Source organism: Lampetra planeri, chromosome 4, assembly GCF_965212315.1.
Source record: "Lampetra planeri chromosome 4, kcLamPlan1.2.h2, whole genome shotgun sequence".
Lineage (NCBI taxonomy): Eukaryota > Metazoa > Chordata > Hyperoartia > Petromyzontiformes > Petromyzontidae > Lampetra > Lampetra planeri.
The window spans coordinates 9759096-9784894 of record NC_136110.1 but is presented as its reverse complement, the minus strand read 5'-3'; the positions used below and the strand labels follow the sequence as shown (position 1 = coordinate 9784894).

Below are 25799 nucleotides of genomic sequence, written 5' to 3'. Positions count from 1 at the left end.
TAGGCTTTAGAATTAATCGAGCCGGTTACCCATGTTTTTTTAAATTAAATATTAATGACGTTAAATTCAGTTGTAGAAAAATTATACTGGGGATCTATCAAGCGAAAAGAGAGACAGCGCTTGTAAAAATACACCTCGTCAGGAATCATTATGTGACAAAAGTGATCAAATAATCTCGTGTGCGGGTGCCAGGTGAATTGTGAGAGATCGTTGTGACTTGGGGAGACCTTCATCCAGCAGTCAATTGACCATGGCCGATGATGCTGATTGAATAGTTCGACCAATTAACTCTCATGTCACGTATTCGCGACTGTATACAGTGAGGGAAAAAAGTATTTGATTCCCTGCTGATTTTGTACGTTTGCCCACTGACAAAGAAATGATCAGTCTATAATTTTAATGATATGTTTATTTGAACAGTGAGGCTGTGTGCTTTTTCTAAGAACCATCCACAACTAGGCTGATACATCACCCCCCCACGTGTGTTGAACCTTGCATTGAGTGGCGTCAGCGTTAAGTGTAACATGGGACACGGCATGGCCTTCGCTGCAGAAGAGGTGGTCAGTGCTGAGTCACCGGAGGCCGTGTTGATGGACTCGATGGACAGGACCCGGCGTCCCGTGGCTGAGAGGTGGCGGCAAACGCTGGCGGACGACTCGCCCTGCAGCCGTGACTGGCAAAGCCTCAGCACCATCTGCAGGGCCACATCAACGGATAAGGGGTGGTGATGGTAATGGCGATCAGTGTGCACCCCATTCATCTCTGCATTATGTGCACCATTAGATTTTCTTTGTAGCTGGCCAGCCAAAGCCTGAGGATTAATGAAATGTGTGCCTAAGCAGAAATAACACTGCTATGTTTGCCTTCAGAGTACATTTGACTCAACTGGCCATACATTTGTAGAACTGGCTGTGACGTCGTCTCCCGTGTGTAAAGGCAGCTGACAGGTAGGCATGTAAGGATTTATACCCATACATTCACGCAATTTGTGTTCGCGAATTAATCCAGAATTTCATAATTTTTTGTATATTTTTCTATCTAATTTATACAGTTTCTCATTTTGTGTCTCATTGGCAGGATTTTTAGTTTCTTTAGCCTACCATGTGACATGGGTATATTTTTTTGCATGCATTGAATGAATCAATTCCCAAATGCATAATTCAATGTGTATATTAAGAGCATAGTAATCAATGTTATCGATAAATCGACACATGACGAACAGATAGATAATCCAACCTACAGTCAGAAGACTGTGATTTAAAATTCTGTTCAGGAGTAAGCTGACCATCACCCTATCTGGTTCGATAAAATTAGTAATGCTATGTGGTGTTGAAAAAAATTACTATATATACACTATAACCACCATATGAATGTGGATTATTCATCACTGGCCTAAAGTTGCCAGTGGATATGGCCACCATCCCATTTTTCTCTTTTGAGCATGGAGATACTTGAACCTTATTTGCATATTGGCACCATGAAAAGGTTATTATAATTTAAATATCAGAGCTGCACCATGCCCATGACACCCAGAATAACGATAAACCTATATGTGGCCACTGTTAAAGCTATTCCACTGGCACGTCCAAGCCAGCACGGGGTCCTCACGGTACAGGTTGTTTCCCACTGGAAATTTGCCAAATAAAGCCACAACAAAACTTGGGATCACAGGCCTCACAAGACATCTGAATGTGGCTCATGTGACGTCAGTCATTACATTGTGAGGACAGGGGCAGCCACGGTGCCCAAATGTTAACTGCTTTGTTTGGTATAGAGGCGAGATTGCATGGATATTTTCTCCGGGTCCTCCGGTTTTTCTCGCCACATTTAGAAACGTGCGCTTAGAGTATTTGGCTGCGACCAATGTCCACGTGATAAGCCACTTCATTGAGCTATCATTTGTGGCGAGATTGCTTCTGAAAAGGAGCTATATAGCTGAGTGGGCCTTACCTGGTGAAATAAAAAAGTTTCAAATAGTTGTACCTCCATGCGTCCCCACTTGTTCATTACATGTGACGTCAGCGGCACGGCAACGCTCTGCTTCTGCAGTGGGAAAAAAAAGTCTGGCATGGCTGTGCAGTGGAAACGAGGAACGTGTGCAGTTGAATACCTCGATATCTGGCCTGGAGTCTGGGTCGTCGAGTTGCATCTTCTCCAGCAGGGCTCTCAGCTCAGCGCTCATCTCCATGCTGAGCTCCGGCTCCACCACATACTCAACGGCGGCAAGCAGGGTCATTCCCAGCGAGTAGATGTGAGCCTGTTAAGGACGCATGCATTTAAATCGTCTTACGACCAAATCAACCTCAATGCACACGATGTCATCAGATTGCCAAAGGTAAGCAGGTTAGTACCTTGGAATATCCAATCATGCATTGGTGCTCGATCGTTAAATAAAATTGGCCTGACATTTCAATGCAAGACATTGCAGTCTCAGTGAGGTTTTCTTGGATGATTAAAGGGTATTATTATTGTTCTCTGGTTCTTTCGGTAAAGTCACGTGGATAGAAAAAATCATGAAAGAAAACACGACGTTTCGGTCGCAACGCAAGCGTCCGTCTTCAGGTGAGAAAATGATCTGCTGTTGTGGCTTTATATAGGCACGGAAGGGGGGGGGGGGGAGTTCTCTCGAGTCGCGGCTGTAGGAGTTCACGGGGGAGAGGGAGGTTTGTGGCGTGCAGGGAAGGAAGGGGGCTGTTACAGGGGGGAGAGGGCTTGTGGCGTCCAGGGACGGGTGGGGCTGGAGAAATTATCAAGTAAAGGAGATGGAGATCGAATTAGTAATCGTACGACGACAACCGGGTGGGTGAGTGAAAATCATAGCAGTTAAAACTTGGCGCGGTTTATCACATCCTTCCAATGAATGCTCAATCTGAATCCATCTTCTCGATTAAACTCGTGAACTCCTACAGCCACGACTCGAAAGAACCCCCCCCTTCACCCCCCTATATAAAGCCACAACAGCAGATCATTTTCTCACCTGAAGACGGACGCTTGTGTTGCAGCCAAAACGTCGTGTTTTCTTTCATTATTTTTTCTATCCACGTGACTTTACCGAAAGAACCAGAGAGTATGGATTCCTGCAGTCACGGAAGCTTCAAATCAAGACGGTATTATTATTATTTTCATTGTAATTGTAAATTCTGTGGTGGAGTTTACACTGCTCATTCTAAGCCAAATGGGAACACCTTAAGTGTCCTCTATCAGTCACAACATTTACTAATTTAATCAGTCAGTTAGATCTTCCCCAGTGCATATTGACCAAAGGTTGTGAGTTCAAATCTCAGTCAAGGACTCTACGCCGCTCAACATCCATCTCTAGGATCCACACAATGAACACCACAGTCAGCAGTGGCCATCATAAAGGAAGACTACCACCTGCCACAGTAATGTGGAAATGATACTGCTGGATAAGAACCAGCAGGGGCGGTTTCTTCATTAGGGCGATTGGGCAACACACTACCAAAGTGTGAAAGGGACTTTTTCAATCACATTCACAATCTCATTCAACCACATAGTTACGCTAGCCGTCACTGTGCCTCTGGATATAGTCCAATCAGCGTCATGTCACGTTCTGTGGAGTACTGCCTCTTTTTGGGCGATTTCACTCTGGCTGAGAATCGCCCAGAGTGTTCCCATAGACTTACATTCAAATATGTTTTTTTTCGAACCGCAGGCACTGCAATGCATTCTCTATGAGTTCCGGGAGGGCTCGCACTAACGTGCTTACGTCATCATACGTATCCTTAACTTGTGCAGCGATTGGTGGGAACAAACATCGCTGTCGGACGGAAGCCTTGTATGTCCAAAACTGTTACTTTTCAGGAAACGAAAGAAAACCTGTTTTTTCCCCAAAATAATTTCCTAGCTCTTTTAATGCTTTTCATTGGTTAAATACTTGTAAAACACATTGACAAATGTAAAGGCTGACCAATAGCATACATTTTTGAAAAAATATGGAGATATAAAATATGGATTCTGCCTGATACATTGTTGCTGTCGGGATGGAAACCTTGTATCTCCATATTTATATTATAATAAATAATTTATTTTATAACTAAAATAAATGTATTTATTTTGTCAGGTCTGCGACACAATCTTGGTCCACACCAAAGAAAGGTTCTCCTTTACCGACCACCTTGTAAGTGCCACGCTGCTACAAGGAGAGATGTTTCAACAGCATGGCCATACATTCCCTGTTGAGGCTCTGAACATCACTGTCAGGGCATACCCTATGTTAAATAAGGCGAAGCTGAAAACTGAACTGTTTCTCATTTATGAGACTCCAGAATTCAAGGGCTGCTGTGGTGCACTGGCGCTGTCCCAGGATTTGCTGAAGTACAACCTCCAGGATACTTTTTCAGAGACTGTTGCTCTGTTGAAGATCCTCATAACCACTCCCATGACAACTGCTGAAGCTGAGAGGTGTTTCTCAACCTTAAAGAGAATCAAGACATTCCTGAGAAATGTAATGGGACAGGAACGTCTGAATGCACTGGCTATGCTTTCCATGGAGAGGGAACTAGTCAGGAACATGCCTGCTTTCAATGAGAGAGTAATTCATCACTTTGCTACTTTGAAAGAGAGAAGAGCAAAATTTCAGTATAAGTAAGCAGTGTAATAATAGTGAGTATAGAAGATGTATTCTAAGAGTCACTTTATTTTTCAGTAATATTAAAGTAGTGAAGTTGCCTTTACATGCTTGAGCTGTTAATTTATTCATTGCATGGGTGGACCTTATCCTTATCAATCATCCAAACATTTGCCCCCCCTGACAGATTTTGCAGGAGCCGCCACTGAGAACCAGTAACAGAGATGATGACTGGCTCTAACTCATTCCCGTTTATTTTCGAGATATAAAACTGGACAATTCGCTCGTTTATTGTTAATCAACCAACGGTGCTCATTGCAACGCCAAGCCATCATGCAAAGTGGTATTGTCAAGGCAACCGTCTTTTACAATATGTGATGACGGCTCATGATATATACAGAGAGAGAGAGGGCACTTAAAACATATCTGGTAAACCAGCAGTATTTTTTTGGGAAGCTTGACTCTGCTCGTGAGCCCAGGAAAGCATTGGAGTGTGTGTTTAAGCAAATGCTGCTCGTTCACATGAGTATGTAAGGCCAATACACTTCTTTGTATGTGGAGGTACAGAACAGAAAGTCATTTATTTCATTAATCTACTGCAGTTATTGCCAAAAACAAGACTGCTTAAATAATGAGAATGTAAATAGAAATAAAACTGAAATACATTTAATTAAATAATAAAGGAACTTCAGTTTAACACGTAGGCTTTCGCGACCAATATTGTTCATAATCAACGATTTTTGGGTTTAGATTGCGTTATTTATAAATGTGTCGTAACCCTCCACCACCCGACACGGCCAATCAGTAAAAAAGTGTCACGTTGACAAAAGACAAATAGTTCACTGCTTTAGCCCACCGGTGTGTTGAAGCGTGAAACCACAACATTTACAATTTGAGTACGACGTTTCGCTGGTAATTGCATCCAGCAATTACCAGCGAAACGTCGTACTCAAATTGCAAATGTGGTGGTTTCACGCTTCAACACACCGGTGGGCTAAAGCAGTGAACTATTTGTCTTTTGTCAACGTGACACTTTTTTACTGATTGGCCGTGTCGGGTGGTGGAGGGTTACGACACATTTTTAAATAACGCGATCTAAACCCAAAAATCGTTGATTATGAATAAAGGAACTTGTCAGTATAGAATTGTTGAAACCTTAGTCACTGACGTCTAAAGGTTTTTCTCATTAAAAAGGAATTGGTCAAACATCCTGGAGCAGGATCCTTCTGAAAAACATGATTTACTGCATATTACTGTAATTAAATAAAATGTGCTAAATATCACCACTTGTAATAAAATGTCTTCAAACTGCACAACCACAGTCTGACCACAATGCAATTCACGTGGCTTGTACAAACACACCCTTCTCAGTTCCAGGTTTTTTAAATCCCAAGCATCTAAACCAAAATCAACAACCAAATCACTGCACAATATAGGAACTGTAATTTTGGTGATTGCCTCTTGAGATAGCGGGAGTGAGAATGTGGAGTGAGTTGAGGATTTATTTCTCAGAGTAAATTAGGGAATGCGAATAATCAAATAAAAAAAGTTGTAATAGTGAGATTGTGGCCACCTATGCTGGTGTCGGTTAAATGTCCACGAACTCGAGACATTTGTCTTTCTTTCACACTGCAGGGCAACCACAGCCCTGGTTTAATTCCCACAATAGTGACTTGCAAAGACTCCTCGGATATCATGTGAATTTTCCAAAACACAAACACATTTTACCGCAGGGCATGTAGTTCTTTGACCATTATACATCAGTTGGAAAGGTAATATTTACAATAAACGTACTCTAATACAAAAATGTACCGTAACATTTACCCAAGAAATCCTCAATTGAGCATAACGACTCCTTGAGGAGGCGCTACAACCAATCGCTTGCTGCAGTCTATTCGATTGTGGGCAGAAATCAATGGCATCCAACGGAGACCCACGAACATGCAGGGGCAATACTCAATCTCCCCACACATTGGTCAGCATCCTACTTGCTGTACTAGGCACATGAACTAGTCTCTGTGCGATCTGCTGAATTAGAGGCGCGTTTGTGCGCTATACAGTATTCATCGTTAACACACATATCAAGTGTACATTGCGAAACAGATTAAGTAGACTGCCCTCGTGATTCATCCAGGTTTCCGACCTGCTAGTCACATACAATAAAGTAATGTTTCAAACGATAAAACATTCACTGGGAATTGTTCTCACACGCTTGTCAGTTGCATAGATCGGGCACTTGTATTGGTGTGTTCTATTATAAACTTAAAATGTGCTCAGAATTGCCCGTATTAAATCGTAAACACGAGTATAACTTACTGTGGCGGGACCGAAAGGTTATACAAATATTGCGACTAAAAAGCTGTCGTTTAACCACGACGTCTTATTCTATGGCGGCGGTTTAAATACAACGACTCAGAAGAAAAAAAACCCACAAGCAATAAAGCAGCATTGGGAAATCCATTAAGCAAACAACTCAACGTGTCCCAACCTGCCAGTGGACATTTACAACTTCACTATTCATTCCCCACGACTCGGCGCTAATGAAGCGGGCGTGTTTCTTGATTGCTGTCCCACACGCTCAAAGCCCTGACCTGTAGTGAGAGGTCCCCACGGTAGCGCACACACAAACACACATAACACGAAGGTCATCTAACGTCTGTAAATTGGCATTTATTGCTGCATGTTAAATGTATTGCATCACTTGTGCATAACATTACGGGCAAAAGTTTACAAACAAAGGGTGTGATCTGTCAAGGGTTTTTATTCGCTTTTATTTGTTAATGGTGTGTTAAGTGTTGTTTTTTTAATATTTATAAAGGGGCTGAGGCCTTGTTATTTGTAGAACAACTCTTGACCCTTATTTTTGGGTAGACTGAGGTTCCCACCCGCTTCGTGTTGTGTCTATTTTGACACGTTCTAGGCATACGTGAAACAGTCAGTTCACTTTTATTCATGATTCCCTGCCCCTTTCTCTTTCTCCGTCAACGAATTCAACAGCTTCCTGTTCCTCCAAAATCATTTCGCGTTCGTGGGTGAGTGAGCAGCGCCAGCGGCAGTGTATCGATGAGCACGCTGCACTATGAACCCAGCGGCCCAAGTTCCATTCCCCCTCATGGCCAACACCAATAACGATGATCTGAACTGGTCCTGGGCCTCCCCTAGGTAGACTCAGCCTCAAATGAGTACCTGGTGCAGTGTGTAAACATCACCACTGGGGAGACAAAGGTAGCCGCGCGTGGTGCTGGCCACCCACGCCCTCATGTGCCGTGCCGGCCTTCATAGGTGCTCGCAAACAGTACTTGCCCGAACAGTCTGTTAAGGCTATACAGGGGATCTTAGTTTTTGTCGCTGGGTTAACACAGCAAATGAGCATATCAAGTGTTGCACAAATTGTTATGACATTTGGTGTGTGTCTTGGGTTTCATGGCAGTAGTGCTGGATCGGTACTGGGCAGGTCCTGGATCGGTACTTTTGATAAAGCAAAGATAACTTTTCAATTTTTGTTCCTTCCATTTCTTCCCAAATGATTTTCAAAGTTTGAATTTTGGGCGTCTCGTCACGAGACACGTTTACAACTCTCCCAGCGAGCAGTGCACCACCCCCACAGAAAGAGAACGAACATGAAAGGTGACAACACAGAACTGTTTACGTTGTCAACTCAATGGACCTTTGATCGATGGGCACAATCTCTGTGTGTCCTATAACTAAAATGTGTAAATATTCGGACTGCAATAAGCTGAACAAAACATTAACATGATGGGGTTTTTGCCAACTCATTGGTGAATGGGCTGAGACCATCAACCTGCTACATTTGAGAACCCTGTTAACGATATGGATGGCTGCCCAGATCTAAGCCCAGCAGTGCCAAATGAACGCCGACACAATATTAGCCCACTGAGCTACCCTGGCCCCACACCACCTCAAATAAACACGCACATATCATCACAATATCCAGTCTCACACCACCACTAGTTAATATCACATCACCGGCTGGCCATTCTCATGCATTGAGTGCTATGTAAGGGTGGTGTGGCCATAAATCGTCATGGGTTTGCTTTGTCTCATATAACAGAACGAATCTAACTATCCCTTTACGTTACTAACTATATATAACACTGTATATACATTTTTCTTGGGGAGAATAATTGTGCCAGAAGCTAGGAAATGCTATTAAATTGTGTGAAGCGATGTGTTTTACACTCTTGCTCAAAAAACGTCGGCTTATTTTGTGCCTAGGCTTAGATCTCTGAGCGTGAAATCATTTGCATACCATCATCATCGTGCAGTCTGTCCCCAAGGACGATAACCTCTCTTGCATCGGGAGTCAGTAATCTTTTGTAATCTCAGGTGGCTGTCGTGTTTTGATTCCTGTGAGTCTGCTTGTGACTAGCAAGACCAGCGGCGTTTGAACGACACAGTAACCACTTCTAACCCGCGTCTGCTGGCTTGTTGTTTCTCCGTGTCTTCCAGGAGCTGTCTCTCAAGCAACTGAGTAGCTTCAACCAAGGCTGTTTCTCCAAGACTGTCTGTTTTTGGAGAGATTTTCCGATGAATCAACAGAAATTCTACATCTTCTCAAATTTGAGTGAAGTACATCCTCTAAGCACAAGCACTGACCTCCTCTGCTTCTAGAGCCCCTCGTACAATTGAGCGTAGAGCAATGGTTTTGGGAGTCTGTTTTCTCCCATTCTGAGTATGTGTCCAGCCCAGAGAAGTTGGGTAATGGTGACCATAGTTGCCACATAAGTCATTCCAGCTCTAGCAAGGACCTCGGTATTAGTAAGTCTGTCCTGCCATTTGTTCCCCATAAGACTTCTCAAACATATTTGCTGGAGGTTGGTGAGTTGTTGTAAGTGGCAATGGTAAGCAGTCCGAGTTTCAGATCTATGAAGGAGAGCACTTACTACACATGCCCTATAAACACTGCACTCTGTTCTTAAGGTGATGCCTGGTTTGTCCCATAGACGCTCTCGAAGGCAACCGAAAGTGGATGAGGCTCTGCTTTTTCTATTTTTGACCTCTTGGCCCAGACTACCATCACTTGCCACTGTAGTTCCCAGATATGTAAACTTGCTGATTGAGTTAAGTTGGTGTTGGTCAATTTGGATCCTTGCTCCAGCTTCACTGCTCCCAGGAGCCAGTTGATGCATTACCTCGGTTTTCTTGAGGCTCACATTGAGACCAAATTCTCTGGCTGAATTGAAAAAGGAGCTGACTAGCAGTTGTTGGCCAACTTCAGTGTGGTCAACCATGGCACAGTCATCTGCATACTGAAGTTCACGTACTATGACCTCCCTGATGAGAGTATTTGCTCGTAACCCTGACATGTTTTGAAGCCCACCATCTGTGTGGGAGTTGATCGTTGCTCCTGCGTTTAGGTCCTTCATTCAGGTGCTTTATTGTGCCACCGTTTATTTTCAATTTCTCTTGGTTTCTTCTGTTTGAGATGCCGATTTCCTCGCACGGGTTTGATGGCCTTGAAGTTGAGTGTTATGAGCTGAAGTTCTTACATCCAGAAGCTCCTGGATCTGTGGGTCATTCTCATCAAACCAGACCTTGTGTCTTCTATTTGAAATTCCAAGGACGTTTGTTGAGACATTATAGACGGTGTCCTTGAAACTAGTCCAACGAAGTTTAATGTCTTTGCTTTAGTGGTTTAGGTTTATCAGAGATTGCCCAATATTCAGTTGCAAGGAGAGTTGGACCTCTTCAACCTTCAGTTTGTTTAGGTTTAATTTCTTTGGAAGAAGTGGCACAGTCTCACACTTTGGAGTGTTATATGAAGGTTTGTCTTTGACCTTACAAGACAGTGGTCAGTGTCACCAATCGCACCTCTCATTACTCACGTAATGTAGATGTATCGTAAGTCACTTTGTCGAGTCATGATATAATCTATGAAGTGCTGATGTTTTGACCTAGGGTGCATCCAGGTTGTTATGAGATGGTGTGGAAGGTGATATAAAGTTTTAGATATTGAGAGGCCATGCATTGAGCACAGTCCCAGGAGTTGACTATTGCAATTAGTCATGCCCACACCATGCCTTCCAATGATTCCAGGCCAGGTGTCATGGTCAGTCCCTACCCTGACATTGAAGTTGCCTAGCAAGATGATTTCATAATTTCTGTGACTGGAGGATAATATTTGGCCAAGTTCATGATAAAACTTTGACTTTATCGTTTCAGGGTTATTTAAGGTTGGACCATAAGCCGAGACTACTGTGATGTGTCTATTGGCCTTCATAGGAAGGGAGAAGTACCAGGAGTCTAATTGAAATCCCCTTGGGAAGTGATGTCAACTTTCTGACAAAGGGAATTCTTCATGGCAAAACTTACCCCTGCAACACGTCTTTCTCCTTCGGGTCTTCCTGACCAGAAGAAGGCGTATCCTCCCAGGTCTTCCGTGAGTTGTTTTTCTCAAGAAAAATGTGTCTCAGAGAGAGCAGCGATGTCTTTGCCATAGCGATTGAGCTCCCGTGCAATAAGTGCAGTCTTTCGTTTTGGTCTGGGGAAAACTTCTCGATCAATTAGGGTGTGGATGTTCCAGGTTCAAATTACTAATTTCTGTCGGAGTTTATACTTTTGCTTTTCTACTGCTGCATTGGATACCCACCAGCCACAGCTAGCTGATCAGGTACTCTTTGGAGTGAACATTTTTAAAGGCAACTTTTCTAGGCTCCTCCACGGATTGGGGTGGGCAGTACCTTCCTAAATTGGGCTGCCCAGTTACTTGGGGTACTGCCCTGCAGATCAGTCACTCCTATTGATACTGCACGACCCATCTCCCCATGTGGATGTGTTGCTACAGCTCCCAGGCCGTCAGGCCTGCTGCTTCGCTCCTTATTCCTCGCTACAGGACTTTAGTTGAAGGATGGTGGAAAGGTATTGACACCATATATATGCAAGAGACACATGCGCGTGGAATGATTGAAGTGGTTGGGGACTTGTGCATTTTCCTCACACACTCTCTCTGCTTGCTCACCAGTATCCAGTGGCATGGAATTAACCCATGATGGCTGGTGGTGGGTTTGCTGCGGGTTTTTATTTATTAGGAGTTCCTTCTCCTAGATGGGTTGCCTTCCATGGCAAAAGAGATCCATCTGCCCTCTCACCGAGGTTGTAGATGCTGTTGGCTACTTAATTGAATTAGCTCATCTGCCTTTGAAGTAATCTCCTCCATCAGGGTCCCACTACCCAAACTAAGCGTTCACCCACCCTAAGCCATTGGCATTTCTTGTGGGGGCCGGGCTAATTGACCGCCGTCCGGCACTCAGCATTGACCAGTTGATGCATACAAGCATCAAACGAAGTGACGGCATGGTTGAGACAAGTTCACATGTGGAAGTGAATTGATGGTTAGTAACCCTGGATTCAGAGGGATGGTGACGGCATGTGGAAGCCATCATCCAGCAGTGGATAGACAATGTCTGACGATGAATGATCAACTCATTTCGCAAGTCCGTCATGAATAGCTGTTGCCTAAGACCCTTTACAATTAATATCTCGAGGGCCATGGATGTCTGCCAAGTAAACTGCAGCAGCACAAGAAATCCCGCGCTGCTGCGTGCGCTGTAATCAGCATCTTAATGGGCTGTCTGGTTATTGGCCACACACACGTAATAGTGTGGTGCACAACAATGAGGACCTCCAAGCGTGCAAAGCTTGGCTGGAAAATGCCCATAAGTGATCACATTTTAAAAGCAGCAGATTGTGACAATTCCCTCTGCAAAAAGTGTACCTAAATCAAACAATTACATTTATTACACAGTCATGTGCTGAAGAAGACACTCCTTTTACAGCATATTAGGAAACACATTTTTATTATTTATTTTTTTCCACAAGAGCCTAATTTATTCCTACAATACTGCATTGAGCAGCAGTGACAGATTATATTATCATTGCATTCTGAACACACACAGACATATTTCTATTTTTTTAAAGGATAGATAACAGGCGGAGGCGGAGATGGGGCACTGACCCAATTTTTGCATAACAAAGCCATAACACAAAATAGCAACGCAATTATGGATGCACACGGACGCCTGTTTATAAATCGTGGAGAAGGCTCATGAAGAATGCTTCTGGTCAATTGGAGACAATTGCTCCCCGAACAACAACAGAGAGCAGAGGAGCGACTTTTCCAAAAGTGAACAGACCTAAAAGGCAGAAAGTTGGCACAGTGGGGAGCACTGGTAGTGCATCTGCCAGTTATCTCAGTCAATAAACCCATAACACCTGGGTCTCTCGTGTGACCTCGTGCCAGCGAGCCTTTGACACTTCACGTGGCCTCAAGGTGCACCTAGTCTGGCTCAAGCACGACAGTAATGTCACTATAGTGGTGAATGGAGGCTGTTGTTTAAAAAGTGTTCCCGCACACACCACCGTGAAGTGAGAACATCCCAGGACACTCAACATGTCTTATTAAGCATATTTATACAACACCATGCATAATCGGTTGCTGGACAAGGGCCTCTCCACACTACCGTAACATCCGATACCTGTTGTTAATGCCTTCAAAAATCCAAATCGTTTATCAGCTCAAATGAGCTGAAGGCAGTCCTAGTTTCCATCAGCAGCCCTCAACTCGGAGTGGAATTTTCATATTCCTATGGCAGGGGCCAATCTCTTTGTTCGACAATCAATGTTGACGCCCCACAAAGTGTAAATCGGCGCATTATCCTGTTGCGTTGAGTTGAACTCTGAACAATGATGTGACCTCTGTCTTCCTACCGTGAGTCCAGCACTCTGCCACAATTGCACCTGGCTAGATATAGCTATTGGAAAGTGTTAGTCGTCATATGTTATTGTTAATCATGGTGTGGAAGCTGTACATATGCTGGTATGTCTGCACTACTTAAGTGTGTGATGCCACCTCCTTGTATGCACAGTTTGTATGTTGAACTTCTTTGTATTGTATGTAGCCAATCGTGATAGTCAGAGGTGCGGATCCTTATGTCAAGGCGATCCTTATGTCAAGGCAAGGAGAGAATTAATCAAGAAATATGTGGTAATGTCTTTTATTAATTGTAAAAGTGAACAGAAGGTCTGCGTCCCATTTGACCAAAATCCAATTATCCACAACACATTGGTAGTGGCAAAATATTAGATGTTGGTGCCAGCTGAGAAAATGGACTTGGTTTATGGGATTCGTTATTACCACTCTCTAAGCACCTCCAGGGGCCCGCCAGGATATTTAAGGCTTTAATCATATACCAGCAACATTAGGTCTCAATATAAAGATCCACATTTACTTTCTGTTATTCATATTTATACAGCATATATAATTACAAGATTAATGTAACATTGAAAATGTGTCTTCCTATCCATGTGTTGCAAACGGCGATACACCTTGTTGGCATTTATCCGGATTGTATTGAATGTTTGTATACATTTATGTGATACATTACATGATTGCTCAATTGAGTAGTTAAACATCTGCTGCATGTAATGCTCTGGATTTTGTGAGAGAGAAAAAAACACTTCCAGTAATTGCCAGTTATTTTAGCTTGCACAAAAAGAGACAATTAGAATTAAGGTATGCTAGAGAAATTATGTTGGCACACATTTATAAAGCGAATGAGTATGTTTAACTACATATAATACACATCATCATTTTTTCTAAATTTGAGAATTTCAGTGTATTAACTGGTAAATTAAGCATGAAATATGGCTCTTAAATTATAAATATGGCTTTTAAATGATATAAATCTCTACAAACAGTTCAGAGAGGACCACACTGTGCTATTAACGTTACTATCAGAAAAAATAAATATGAGCACACGTGCACGAACAATGACAGATCCTGACTGTAGGCTTACAGATTGCTGCAGTAAGTGCTGGCAGTGAGTAATGGTTAATGCCAGTGCAGCACCCAGGAAGTTGGTGTGGCTAACACCATGTCTGGTCACCGACGTTTTTCTCCACAGATCTGCTGTTCATGCTCAATTCTGGTGAGCTCAACCAAGGCATTCTCAGCTGAGGCTTGAATGTCAAATACCAATGGTGTCATGCACAACCAGGCATCTAACATGGGGTTGCTGGTTATGTTCATGCATTCTGATGATCAACGGACACGACCCACAATATTTAATATCTGTGCACCTTTGGAACCTCCTTTGCCAGTAGCAAAATATAATTGTTTTTTTACCCTTTTATCTGACAACAAAACTGACACCTTTTTTTTTACAAAGAGTCATGTTTGCATTGACCACAATACCTGCGGTCGGAATGCAAGCAAAAAACACAACTCTGATAATGTATGCACTGTCCTTGCATTCCGACCGCAGGTATTGTGGTCAATGCAAACATGACTCCTTGTAAAAAAAAGTGTCAGTTTTGTTGCCAGATAAAAGGGTAAAAAAACAATTATCATCTGTGTACCTGTCTATAACAGAATTTGTCTCCTCTAACATGTAAATGTGCCTTAAATTCCACAGTGTGTAACAAATCACAAATTGCATCACAGCTTATATCACATTTCGTGGATTTGTGCATCCCAGGCTAGATCATGCTGAACAGCATGGTGCGCTCTTGCTATCATTGTACTGTGACTCGATTATATCATCCACAGCTAATTAGTGCCAGTGGCAATACCACATCTCACTAAATTTATCTTAATAACGTATGTCACGAGCTCAGATTTGCAGTAGAAAGACTAATTCATAGATGAGTGTTTTAAAATAAAGCATTTATACAAATGTGACATTTGACGCACGTATATATAAACCCAGTTAAAATTTTCTTTTAAATGTGAATTAATAGTACACCTGACCAAATCAAATGTTGATTCAAGTAGCAGAGGTCGGCATAGACTATTAAAACAGTCATTAGCAATAGCTATAATTGTCTAGCTATATATGTTTCTATACATATCAGGAAAATTAAATTAGAAAATGCGTGACATCTTACAAAATAATTAAACATTGCCTCCATTTATGAATTTTCATTTTGAATCAGGAAGCCTTTTACAGGCATGGTTTCAAGATAGCGTAGCTAAATGCTACACGTTGTCTGGTTTACAAATAAATACAAATCTCGACTATTTTTTATTGAGGATGGTAACCAAACCAATTGTGATACATAGCAGTCTCATTATCGGACGTTCCGGTGTTAAATTCCAATGCACGTGAGTGGCACGCTCGAAGTAGCCATGTGCACAGATATTTATAGACGGTGACATTTTCTGCGTCACGTAAACATAAGGCTCTTGGCTCTCTCCTGCACGGCCTTTCAGCCGGGAGTTTTGCACACTACCCTGCTGCATGCATTAAACCTCTGCGACACAGAAAAGTGGTATCATGCAAAGCACTCAAAAGCGGCAATTTTACCCATTGCCGAAACAAATATATGTTTAACCTTAAAAATAAACTGAAAATCAAAGGTACTGTATATTGTTCCATAAAAAAGAGAATTTGAATTGCCATTCAGCAGTCACAATCTGGGCACCAATTACATGAAAAATGTTTCCTGATATATCTTGTGTATTTCTATATTCAATAATTTAGAGATAAAATCAAGACTGTAAATATCATATCATACATATAGATTATTGTGACCGACTGTGTGCGTGAATTTGTTCTATAACGTATAGAAAGCTTAATTTTCGTTCCAGTACCAGTAAGTGAATATTAAGATAATATTTTTTCAACTGCATGTTTGAATAACACAACATCTCTGCTACCTTGTACCTCGTGTCTGTTCACGAGTCCTTGTTCAGCCCAGAAGATGAACACAAAAGTTAGCAGTCTTTTGAAATACGTGGTCAACCAGGTTAGTGTCTAACTGTGTTGTTGGATGACTGGTTTGCATCGCATTATGTTTCTAAGGTTTGTCTCCGTGCAGTTTGCTGTTCTCTGTGCTCTGTGTGTGATGTCCCTCTGTGTGTTCCCTCGCTATGTGTTTTGCACCATTTCCCCCTGATGATGAGCGCTTGTGTTGCGTTAGAAACGTCGTGATTAATTTTAATTACATTTTATTTGTGATTTATTTAAATTTTATTTGTGATTTATTTAAATTGTATTTTATTTCTACATACGTGACTTTATCGAAAGAAACAATGAGTATAGTAATTTCTGCAGTCACGAAAGCTTCAATTCTAGATAAACAAAACATATTTTGGTAAATAAAGTATGGGGAAATGTCATTGTATCACACACAATAACAGTCTGCCTTAAGAAAATAAGAGGCATTTTAATGCTACACCGTACGTGCAACAACAATATTATGCCACCTTTCATTCAAATGCATTGCGACAAGCAAAACATTGATAACAGCCTAAACCTGTAAAGCCGCAGCAATGTACATTCAAATGTTTTCGTATTTATATATACGGCTTCCAAGTATTCCCAGCCACAGCTCTCATATGCATTAAGTGTCCAACTGTTATTCCCTGTATGTCTCTGGCTTCTATATTTATATGATACTAGTTCATGAAGTTTGTCTTCGCCAGGAAAACATTTTAATTAAATGATAATGAACCTATGATTTTTTTTACTATTTTTATCTACAATCAGACACTAGCAACTACTCCAAACATGTGTATTTTCCACAAAACTTCTTATAATTAAAGTCGTACCCATCGGAAACCACTCAATTTAAAGATGCTGTTCTTTTTTATTGGAAATAACACAAATAAATGAACTTATACTCTATAAGGGGAAGCTCATATCTTTTACCGTTTTCGAATTATTCAGATTTGAACATGATACAATATGTATTTTTTTCATTCAATACCACTTGAATCCAAAATATAAAAAAATCAAAAGATAAAACAATGGTTCTCGCCTTATGTAATGAGACAACTTCCGAGACGCGACTTGTAGAGGGTTTCTTATTTATTTCTTAATACTTTAATGACAGGGTTACAGAGTAACATAAGCGCTGACTGACTTATAGCTTAGCCATCCATACTGCGACATCGGCGACGTACAATTATATAGCTGGCTGACTATATAGTGACGACGGCGATGAAGACTGTATAGCTGGCTGGCTTTGCAGCAACGACGACGAAAAGATGGCAGCGATGACAGCGACGACAGCCCCGCCCTTGGCCATGCCCCTCTCCTGGAACGCTCTCGCGGGTTCCAGGAGCTTCCAGTTCGATCCCCTCTTTGACCCTTGGCCCAGTTACGCCCCCCACCCCTGTTGGCCACTCGCATGTGTCGTTCTATACTGCACCCATACCCATAGTTAGCCCCCATGGCCACCATATGGCATACTGTCATTACAATTGTATTTGCTGTTTAACGCTCTATCAAATGAAAAAAACTCAATCTTATTATTTGAACTGTTTCTGAATGACACGCGCAAACATGTTTATGGGGCGCTTAAAATCGAGAGATTTGGGGGTGCCTTAAAATGAAAAATCTAGGATTTTCAGATGAAATTTTCCTGTTGTTTGTGTCCTAAAAGCTACCTATGTACCAAATTTCAGCTTTCTACCTCGTCGGGAAGTACCCAAGAGGTTTTTGAGACAGATATATTAAGGGCTTTATTTATTTATTTAGATGAAGAAGGGCCATTGTGGCAGAAACACCACCTATTTTATGTTTTACATTTAATTAATTAATTAATGTCGAGTTTTTAAATAAGTTTATTATTATTTTTTATGAATAACCACATACAGTATTTCAGCCCAGAGAATGGATTTCTCAGGAATGGTCGGGTTGCCAAAGCATCCAACTTCATGGCAACTGGTAAAACGTCATATTTCTATCACTATATAAACATGAAATTTCAACGCTCTACACAAGCTGTTAGGTTGCTTGCCGAATAATAGTATTCTGTCTATAAAAACAATCGAAGGATTACCACAGTATCTTTGATATAAGCAAACAGCTTTCATGTGGGAGTTTGGTAGGGCATAGATGTATTTTTACACAAGCCAGACAAATGACATGATATTTGATGTTGATCTCAAACTGATGAGCTGATTTTCTCCCCATAGTAGTAAATTAACACCTTTTTGATTGCAGATAGTGCAATGATTCATTTTAATTAGGAAATGTTTTATTCATTGATTGGAACTGTTTTTTTTTACTTGTGTTATGTTTCACATATTCAAGCCTACAACTTGCACTTTAATTGTGTTTAAATGTCATATCATTAGCGATTTATAAGTGTTAAAATATACACTCCACGAACATTTTTCTTATGCTATTTGATGATGTGCCTCACACTCAGATTCGTTCTACTTTACAGTTCATACCTGTCGCAAGGAAATTTCAAATACTTGTCAACTTATTCCAAAGTGGCAAACTCAAAACTTAATACCATGACCAACATGAACTCATAGGCCTCTATTAAACTATCCATATGTAGGCTGTGCAGAATGGAATGTTCCATTTTAGTGAAATTACCTGCCTTGCAGCCAATGGCTGAAATTAATTAGAATTCCTTCCTAATTACACACTATACAAATGTAAAATAATTAATTCCATATACATTTAAGTAATAATAATTTAAGAAATGCACTAATGTTCATTAAATACTTGTCGTAAAAAAGCATGCATTTCAAATTACAAAACAACATTTCATGGCAAAATAATTTAACCTAACCTAATATGTAATCTCACACATCGCTTACCCATTCTCCGCACACTGATTTTCAAGATGCCAAAATATTGATTTGAAGCTTTCGTGACTGCAGGAATCCATACTTTTTGGTTCCTTAGGTAAAGTCACATGGGTAGAAAATTAATAGATCACGAGAACTGCTGTGTTTGTCTCACCTGATGACGGTTGCTTGTGTTGCGATCGAAACGTCGTGATCTATTAATTTTCTATCTACGTGACTTTACCGAAAGAACCAAAGAGGATGCCAAAATATGTGAAAAGCACACAGCCTTTGTGCATATGCAAAAAAAAAACATCAGCATTTCCTGAAAAAGTGCATTGTGGTCCTCTTGTCTGTGGTCATCATCAAACTAACTTTGAGCAGATGCAACCAAGTGACAGCAGTGATGCAGTGATAGACAACTGTGCATCGGTTTATAATTGGATGAAACTGACATTGCTGTCAATCTGTCACGTCTGCTCAAATGTATTTTATGTTGACCTAATATGAGACAACAACAACAATGCAATTTTTCAGGGAAATGCTGATGGGTTTGTTTTGCATGTGCACAACGGCTGTGTGCATTTTTATACATTTTTGTGCCCGGTTTTAAACTTATGATGTTCCAACCTGCACTATTATTCTGTAATGATTTCTCATCATTTACAGATATGATCTGACTTTGCATGCCTGAAAGTACTGCAAGTTAATGATGGCCTTGGCGTCTGCTCAGAACCAGGTTGGAAAACTTACCTTGAATGTGTTTCCTGTCTCGTCAAACTCAGGAGGTATGAAGGCTCCTTCTGGGTCATCTGTCATTGGAGAGAAAATATTGCATTTTTCATTCCATTCATAATACTCACAGAACAACAAAGGGACATGAGTGTACGCGTAATTAAATTAACTATTTGCACATGATGCATGACATATTTAAAATACGATGTATTTGTTTTCTATCATAATGCTGGTATTAGTTTACGTTTGAAATCTGGATGCTGATAACCACATTGAAGTTAAAAGGATCTAAAATTAAACTCTTGCACCTCTTTCCTGAGCATAAAAATATATATTTTGGTTTAATACATTAATATCACAGCTTTTAAAAACAAATCAAATCACTTAAGTTTGTTTTCCCACTTTGTGATATTGCAAACCTAATTCATGCAGTTCTGTACAATTTAAAAATATCAATACAAGCACCAATCGATACGCCATTACTTTACATGGCACGTTAAATTAGCGTACAATAGAGGTCTCGTGTCATCTGTAGCAAAGAATAGCATTGGTGACAAGGGTACGCAATATTAGCATTTTGATTTAGAGATCAAATACATTCTACAAGTCCTTTGCACACGACTCATGAAGCTGGAGGCCAAGGTTACATCAATGCCAGCTGTATATAAAATAAGAAAAAAACACACACGTATTTGAAAAAGCTACCTCGGGGATGTTTAGCTCTTAAGCACAGTATCCTGCCAGGTTGCTCGTCCAATTTCTATAACCCTTTCAACCTCTCGGCCCCTTCCCAGCTGCCCTCGTCTCGTTTCTCACCTCCTTACCCACACCTGTCTGGTTATATGCCTTCACTCTGCGTCCCCTGCAATTTCGCCGCACATAAGATTCATCAGCCTCTTTTTCACAGTGCAGATAATGCACAATTATATGGTTTCATACCTCGGTGAACTTGAAAACCGAATATGACTAGAGCTGTAATGGTGTTGAAAATTATATGTTATTATAAATTCTGGCTAGTTTGCACCATAGGTTTGTTTGCAAAAGTATTGTATCTATAATGCAGTTTAATTAATGGTGTTACTGTACATATCAAATGTATACCGCATAAAAATCAGAAGTATAAATGAAAGGGAGAAATTCTACTTCATTACACTGGCCTCAGATGTTCAGGCCTCGGTGCATTGACACTTTTATACCAATCAATAAATCAATTTTTTAATCAGTCATGGGTTCAATTGTAGTGAAAGAGGGAAAAGAGCATTCCATTGAGGGAGCCCGCATTTCAATAGCAAGACTCAGACATCAAGTGCTCAGCAAAATACCATTGCGATGCTTCCTCTACTGTTCTCTGTTAATCTAGCACCAGTCATTTATACGAACAAATGCTGTGTACTCTTTGGTTCTTTCGATAAAGTCACGTAGGTATAAAATATCATAAATCACGACGTTTCGATCGCCACACAAGCGGTCGTCTTCAGGCGGAAAAATATAATCCAGCAGTGGAACTGCTGAACTAGCGAGAGAGCTGTTACAGTTAATGTTGTATTGTTAATTGACCACGTAGCGGCAGTGACGTCACCACGGTGCTTGTGCCATATGAAGTGTCTAAAGCTTACTATCAGGTCATAGAGGAGATGCAGATGTTATGGTCAAATGATTGAGGTGACTAACAAATGCAATGCCAGCATGCTATATGGTGCCCACCAACTGTGTTGTAGCTGTCTGATATTCTGCTCATTGTTGTGAGCATTGCGTCCATTGCTGCTGGAGGGCAGCTGCCACCAACTCCCCAACAGCATCTTTCACAAGCGTCATCCACAGTGGCTACTCTTCACACAATTAGTACCAGCTTCCGATAAACCTACTCAACTCCCAGTACTCTTTGTCCACATCAGTCCACGTCTTCTATAGCCAATGCCATGCCTGTTTATTTCACTCTATCCAGCCAAACCGAAGCCACTTGGGTATGTGGTGGCTGGGCATGCCGGTGACATGGTCCAGCAAATGCGTCCTCGCCCACCAGGAAAGTCCACTAATGGGACCCTGTTTAGATCTTACAAGAATCTGTGAGATCTTTATACAACCCAGCCGTATATACCCAGGGTGGATCATGGGCAGGCCAGCTTAAATGTTTTAAGACAATCCACGTACAGGGTCCACTTTTCACAAATATAGCTGAGAAGAAGCACAGATTCATGTGAAAGCAACAGGTGAAGCAGCTCCGACACAGCACTACACGGCCACAATTAATCACAAATAACAAAGTGTTCATTTCACACACACAACTTTAAAAAAAATGTTTTGCATGATTCTTGAATCATAACCCACCAAAAAAGCTGCCTTTTAAAATAAGTGTAGTGAGTTGATGTTCTAAGCCCGGTCACCAATGACGGCACAACACCACACATTCTATTAAAACATCGGTTTCTGCATTTAATTAAGCTAAATTCCAGCTGTGAGATATAAAAAAATATCACGCGGCAATCTCATGTCCGAATATGTGCGAAAATGCACCCTCTACTGTGCAAAGGACAACGATAACCCCAACTATCTCGGTGATTTCACGGAGAAATCCTGCGATATAATCTCTCCCCGCAGCTGTCATCTGATACGCGCGGTGTGCACCAGTGCCCCGCAAGATTTTTCAATGGATTTGTTCCTGTCATGACAAGATGTCAATACGGTAATTGAAATAAATTGGAGGGAAAAAGACGTAGATTTAAAAATATATATATGGAAAAAAAATGATTGTACCGTAGCATATAAGTTGAGCTTCTACACACGACTCAAATTACGTTGGTTAGAACTCCCTTTTATAGAATCTAGCTCTCACAACTTTCCCGACTGTGCGGTCCATAGCACATTTAATTACACACACTACGCATAGATGTTCTGTAATTGGAATTGGCATTAAGGACTGTTGAATCAATTTCACTGCACTGTTTAATTACACACTGATTAAGCCTGACACCAGGCTGGGTGTTACTTAAGGTACAACCTTTGACTCATTATCAGTCTTCTTTGAGACAAACACTATCATCAACACTGATCAATGCTTCTCAGTCTGGGAAATAAGAACATTATGATCTGTATCTACAAGATGGGAATTTAATGCTATTTTATATCCTGCATCAATGTAAACATATGGAAACATGGTTCAGCAACTGCATGGCACAAATTCTTCATATTTTGACAATTACCAATCTCTTGTTTCAGCATGGAGATAACATACCATAAATTCTGGAATTTGCATGATAATGTAATAACTGTCAGCATAATCGAGCACTAACAACACCATCAGCAATTCATACATGGTAAGGTTTCTGACCTACAGTATCTGTGCATTTTCATCATCATGCTATTCTTGATCAGCGATGTATGCATATCTTTTAAACTAAATAAATGCATTTTATGTTAATAAAAAACTACTCCCTGTACCACCACACCCGAGTCAGGTAATAGCTACACAGTTGGGAGTTTTGTGCACTAGATGATAAATGCATTTGTTACATCGTATTTAATGTTCTTATTGCAATGGAATTGGAATACAGCCGATAGAGTACAAACATGTAGGACAAATTGTGCCCCAATAAAATAAGCATCATATGGTTATATGAATCCCCTTCAGCAGATGCGAGTTACCCTGTGGGATAACAAGCCCGAGGCAGTGCTACCAATGGTACTGCTTCTAAAATGAACTCTGCCGAGGCTTGACCCATTTTATATCTCATTCAATGCCAAGTGTGAAATGAACACAACTTTAAATGGTGTTCCACTTTTTCTATGCATTAGCTCCCATCAGTGGCTTGGTTGACTCGCAACGGGTAGTAGGTATGTGCTATAATCAAAAGGTCCTAAGTGGTCACTTTAAAGGGAAGATTAAATAGATATCCGATAAATGGCAGGCGAGCTTATGAAATGAGTCTCAAGTAGCAGATTATATTGAATAAAACTATTGTACGGTATTCTGTCATTATTTACGAACTTTCCATCCGCGATTTTGGCTATCCGCGAATTGCATCTGGAACTCTACACGACTGCATCGAGGGAGAGAAAGAAAGTGATAAGATAAAGTGTTGAGATTAAGCGATTAGAGCTAAAGTGATAAAATAAAGAAATGTGTTATTATTATAATTTTTATATATTGAATAGCTCACTTGTCTATTTATTGAAGGTAATTATTTAATAAAATCTGTTTTCGTGAGCAAATACAATTTCCCGCGAAATCTGCTATTCACATGCATCTCCAGAACGTATCCCTCTCAAATAACGAGGGAATACCGTACTTCGATATATTATATTGTAGTCTTTTTCACCAAAACAAAAAAACCAAGTGCATGACTTCACGTCACAAACCAACACGCACACACTCGTTAAAAACAGCACCCCAGCACACTGTATAATCACAACATAATGTCTTTAATACTATTAAAAAATCTTTCCGCATTTCAAAAATGGTTATGCATTTAAATTCCGTGTGTGTCCTACTTTTGAGAACGGCTCAGTTTACGGGGTAGCGTTGCTGTTACCCGTAGGCTCGTTATCCAATTTCCACCCTCGCGATTGTATGAATTGTCATGGTGGTACTGGGTCACGATTCTATTCAAGAATAGCATTTTTTTTACCCCATTCCGTTGAATGTCTGTCTAGTGGCTGCAGGCATAATGTAAAAAATTGCGTAAATCTTTTAAAAGGCAAAATAATTCATTCCTACATGCACGATGTGATTGCATGTATGACGAGTGTAAGAGTCGATGTTAATCAATCAATGAATGCATCGTTACATGCTCAATAGCTAAGGTCCACTTGGTCCATCCAATGTAAGAGTCGATGTTAATCAATGAATGAATGCATCGTTACATGCTCAATAGTTAAGGTCCACTTGGTCCATCCAGTGTAAGAGTCGATGTTAATCAATGAATGAATGCATCGTTACATGCTCAATAACTAAATTCCACTTAGTCTATCGTTTTTGTACGAGTCGGTAAAGTATTACAAGATGGTGAAACATTGCTCAACATCCAGCACACTTTAACATTATCTCGCAATGGCGAGATGATATTTCCCTCGCCTGATATCGAGGAGGTCGTTAGTTCGATCCCAACCCTGACACCTGTTGTATATTTAAAGTTGGAATATTGTCCCCGTAGTCGCGCGGATATTTATCCGGGTCCTCCGGGATTTGCCTCACATTTTGAAAGATGCGTTTAGAGTATTTGGGTCCTATACATTTTCACGTGATAAGCCACTTCGTTGAGCTATCGTTTGTGGCCAGGTCACTTCTGAAGAGAGCTTTCCAGATCAGTGGGCCTTGCCTGGTAAAATTAAAATAGTTTATAGTTTAGTTTACCACTATATCAGGGGTGTTGCCATGGTGTAATAGCACACAGGACTTGCAGTCCAAAAGTCACCAGTTTCTTTTTTCTCCTGGCATGGCAGTTCAAACAATGGGCATGTTTATTAAAACGTACAGTATTGTATAAATGGATACTACCACAGTCAGTCGTTGGGCAGGGTGCATGTGATGCGCTAATATGTGCATGCTCCTACCAGCATTAAAGAGTAGGCCAAATACCACCTATAGGGTTTCTCCAGAGTTCTCTTTATGGGATGCCATTCTGCCAGTAGTGCCGTGTGCAGGCAATTGCATGGGATGCACCTTTACCTATACAAGATATCAGCTTTCCTACTAACACTGAGGCGCATGCAAACTTCATTGCCTTCCTCAGAGTGCATATGAGGTCAGCCACTCAATTAGCAATGTTTTCATTAAAATGTTGAAAAACATACTACATATGTGTGAATGTCGCATCAAAGCGCACATGAATAAAACATGTTTTGAAATAAGCAATGCTGACTCGGTGATGAGATTACCAACTGTGATAAATGAGCATTTCATTGTTAAGATGGCCAAAATGTCATCAT

General features: G+C 40.9%; 1 protein-coding gene across 1 annotated transcript in view; it reads right to left on the bottom strand.

Annotated features, from left to right (window-relative positions):
- KNDC1 (kinase non-catalytic C-lobe domain containing 1) overlaps positions 1-25799 on the bottom strand; it is a 119035-nt gene that overhangs the window by 46451 nt on the left and 46785 nt on the right. The window contains exons 4-6 of the mRNA XM_078593227.1: positions 19893-19951; positions 2111-2257; positions 577-694 (exon numbers count right to left, since the gene is read on the bottom strand). Coding sequence (XP_078449353.1) covers positions 577-694; positions 2111-2257; positions 19893-19951 — 324 coding nt within the window. The remainder of the gene's footprint in view (positions 1-576; positions 695-2110; positions 2258-19892; positions 19952-25799) is intronic.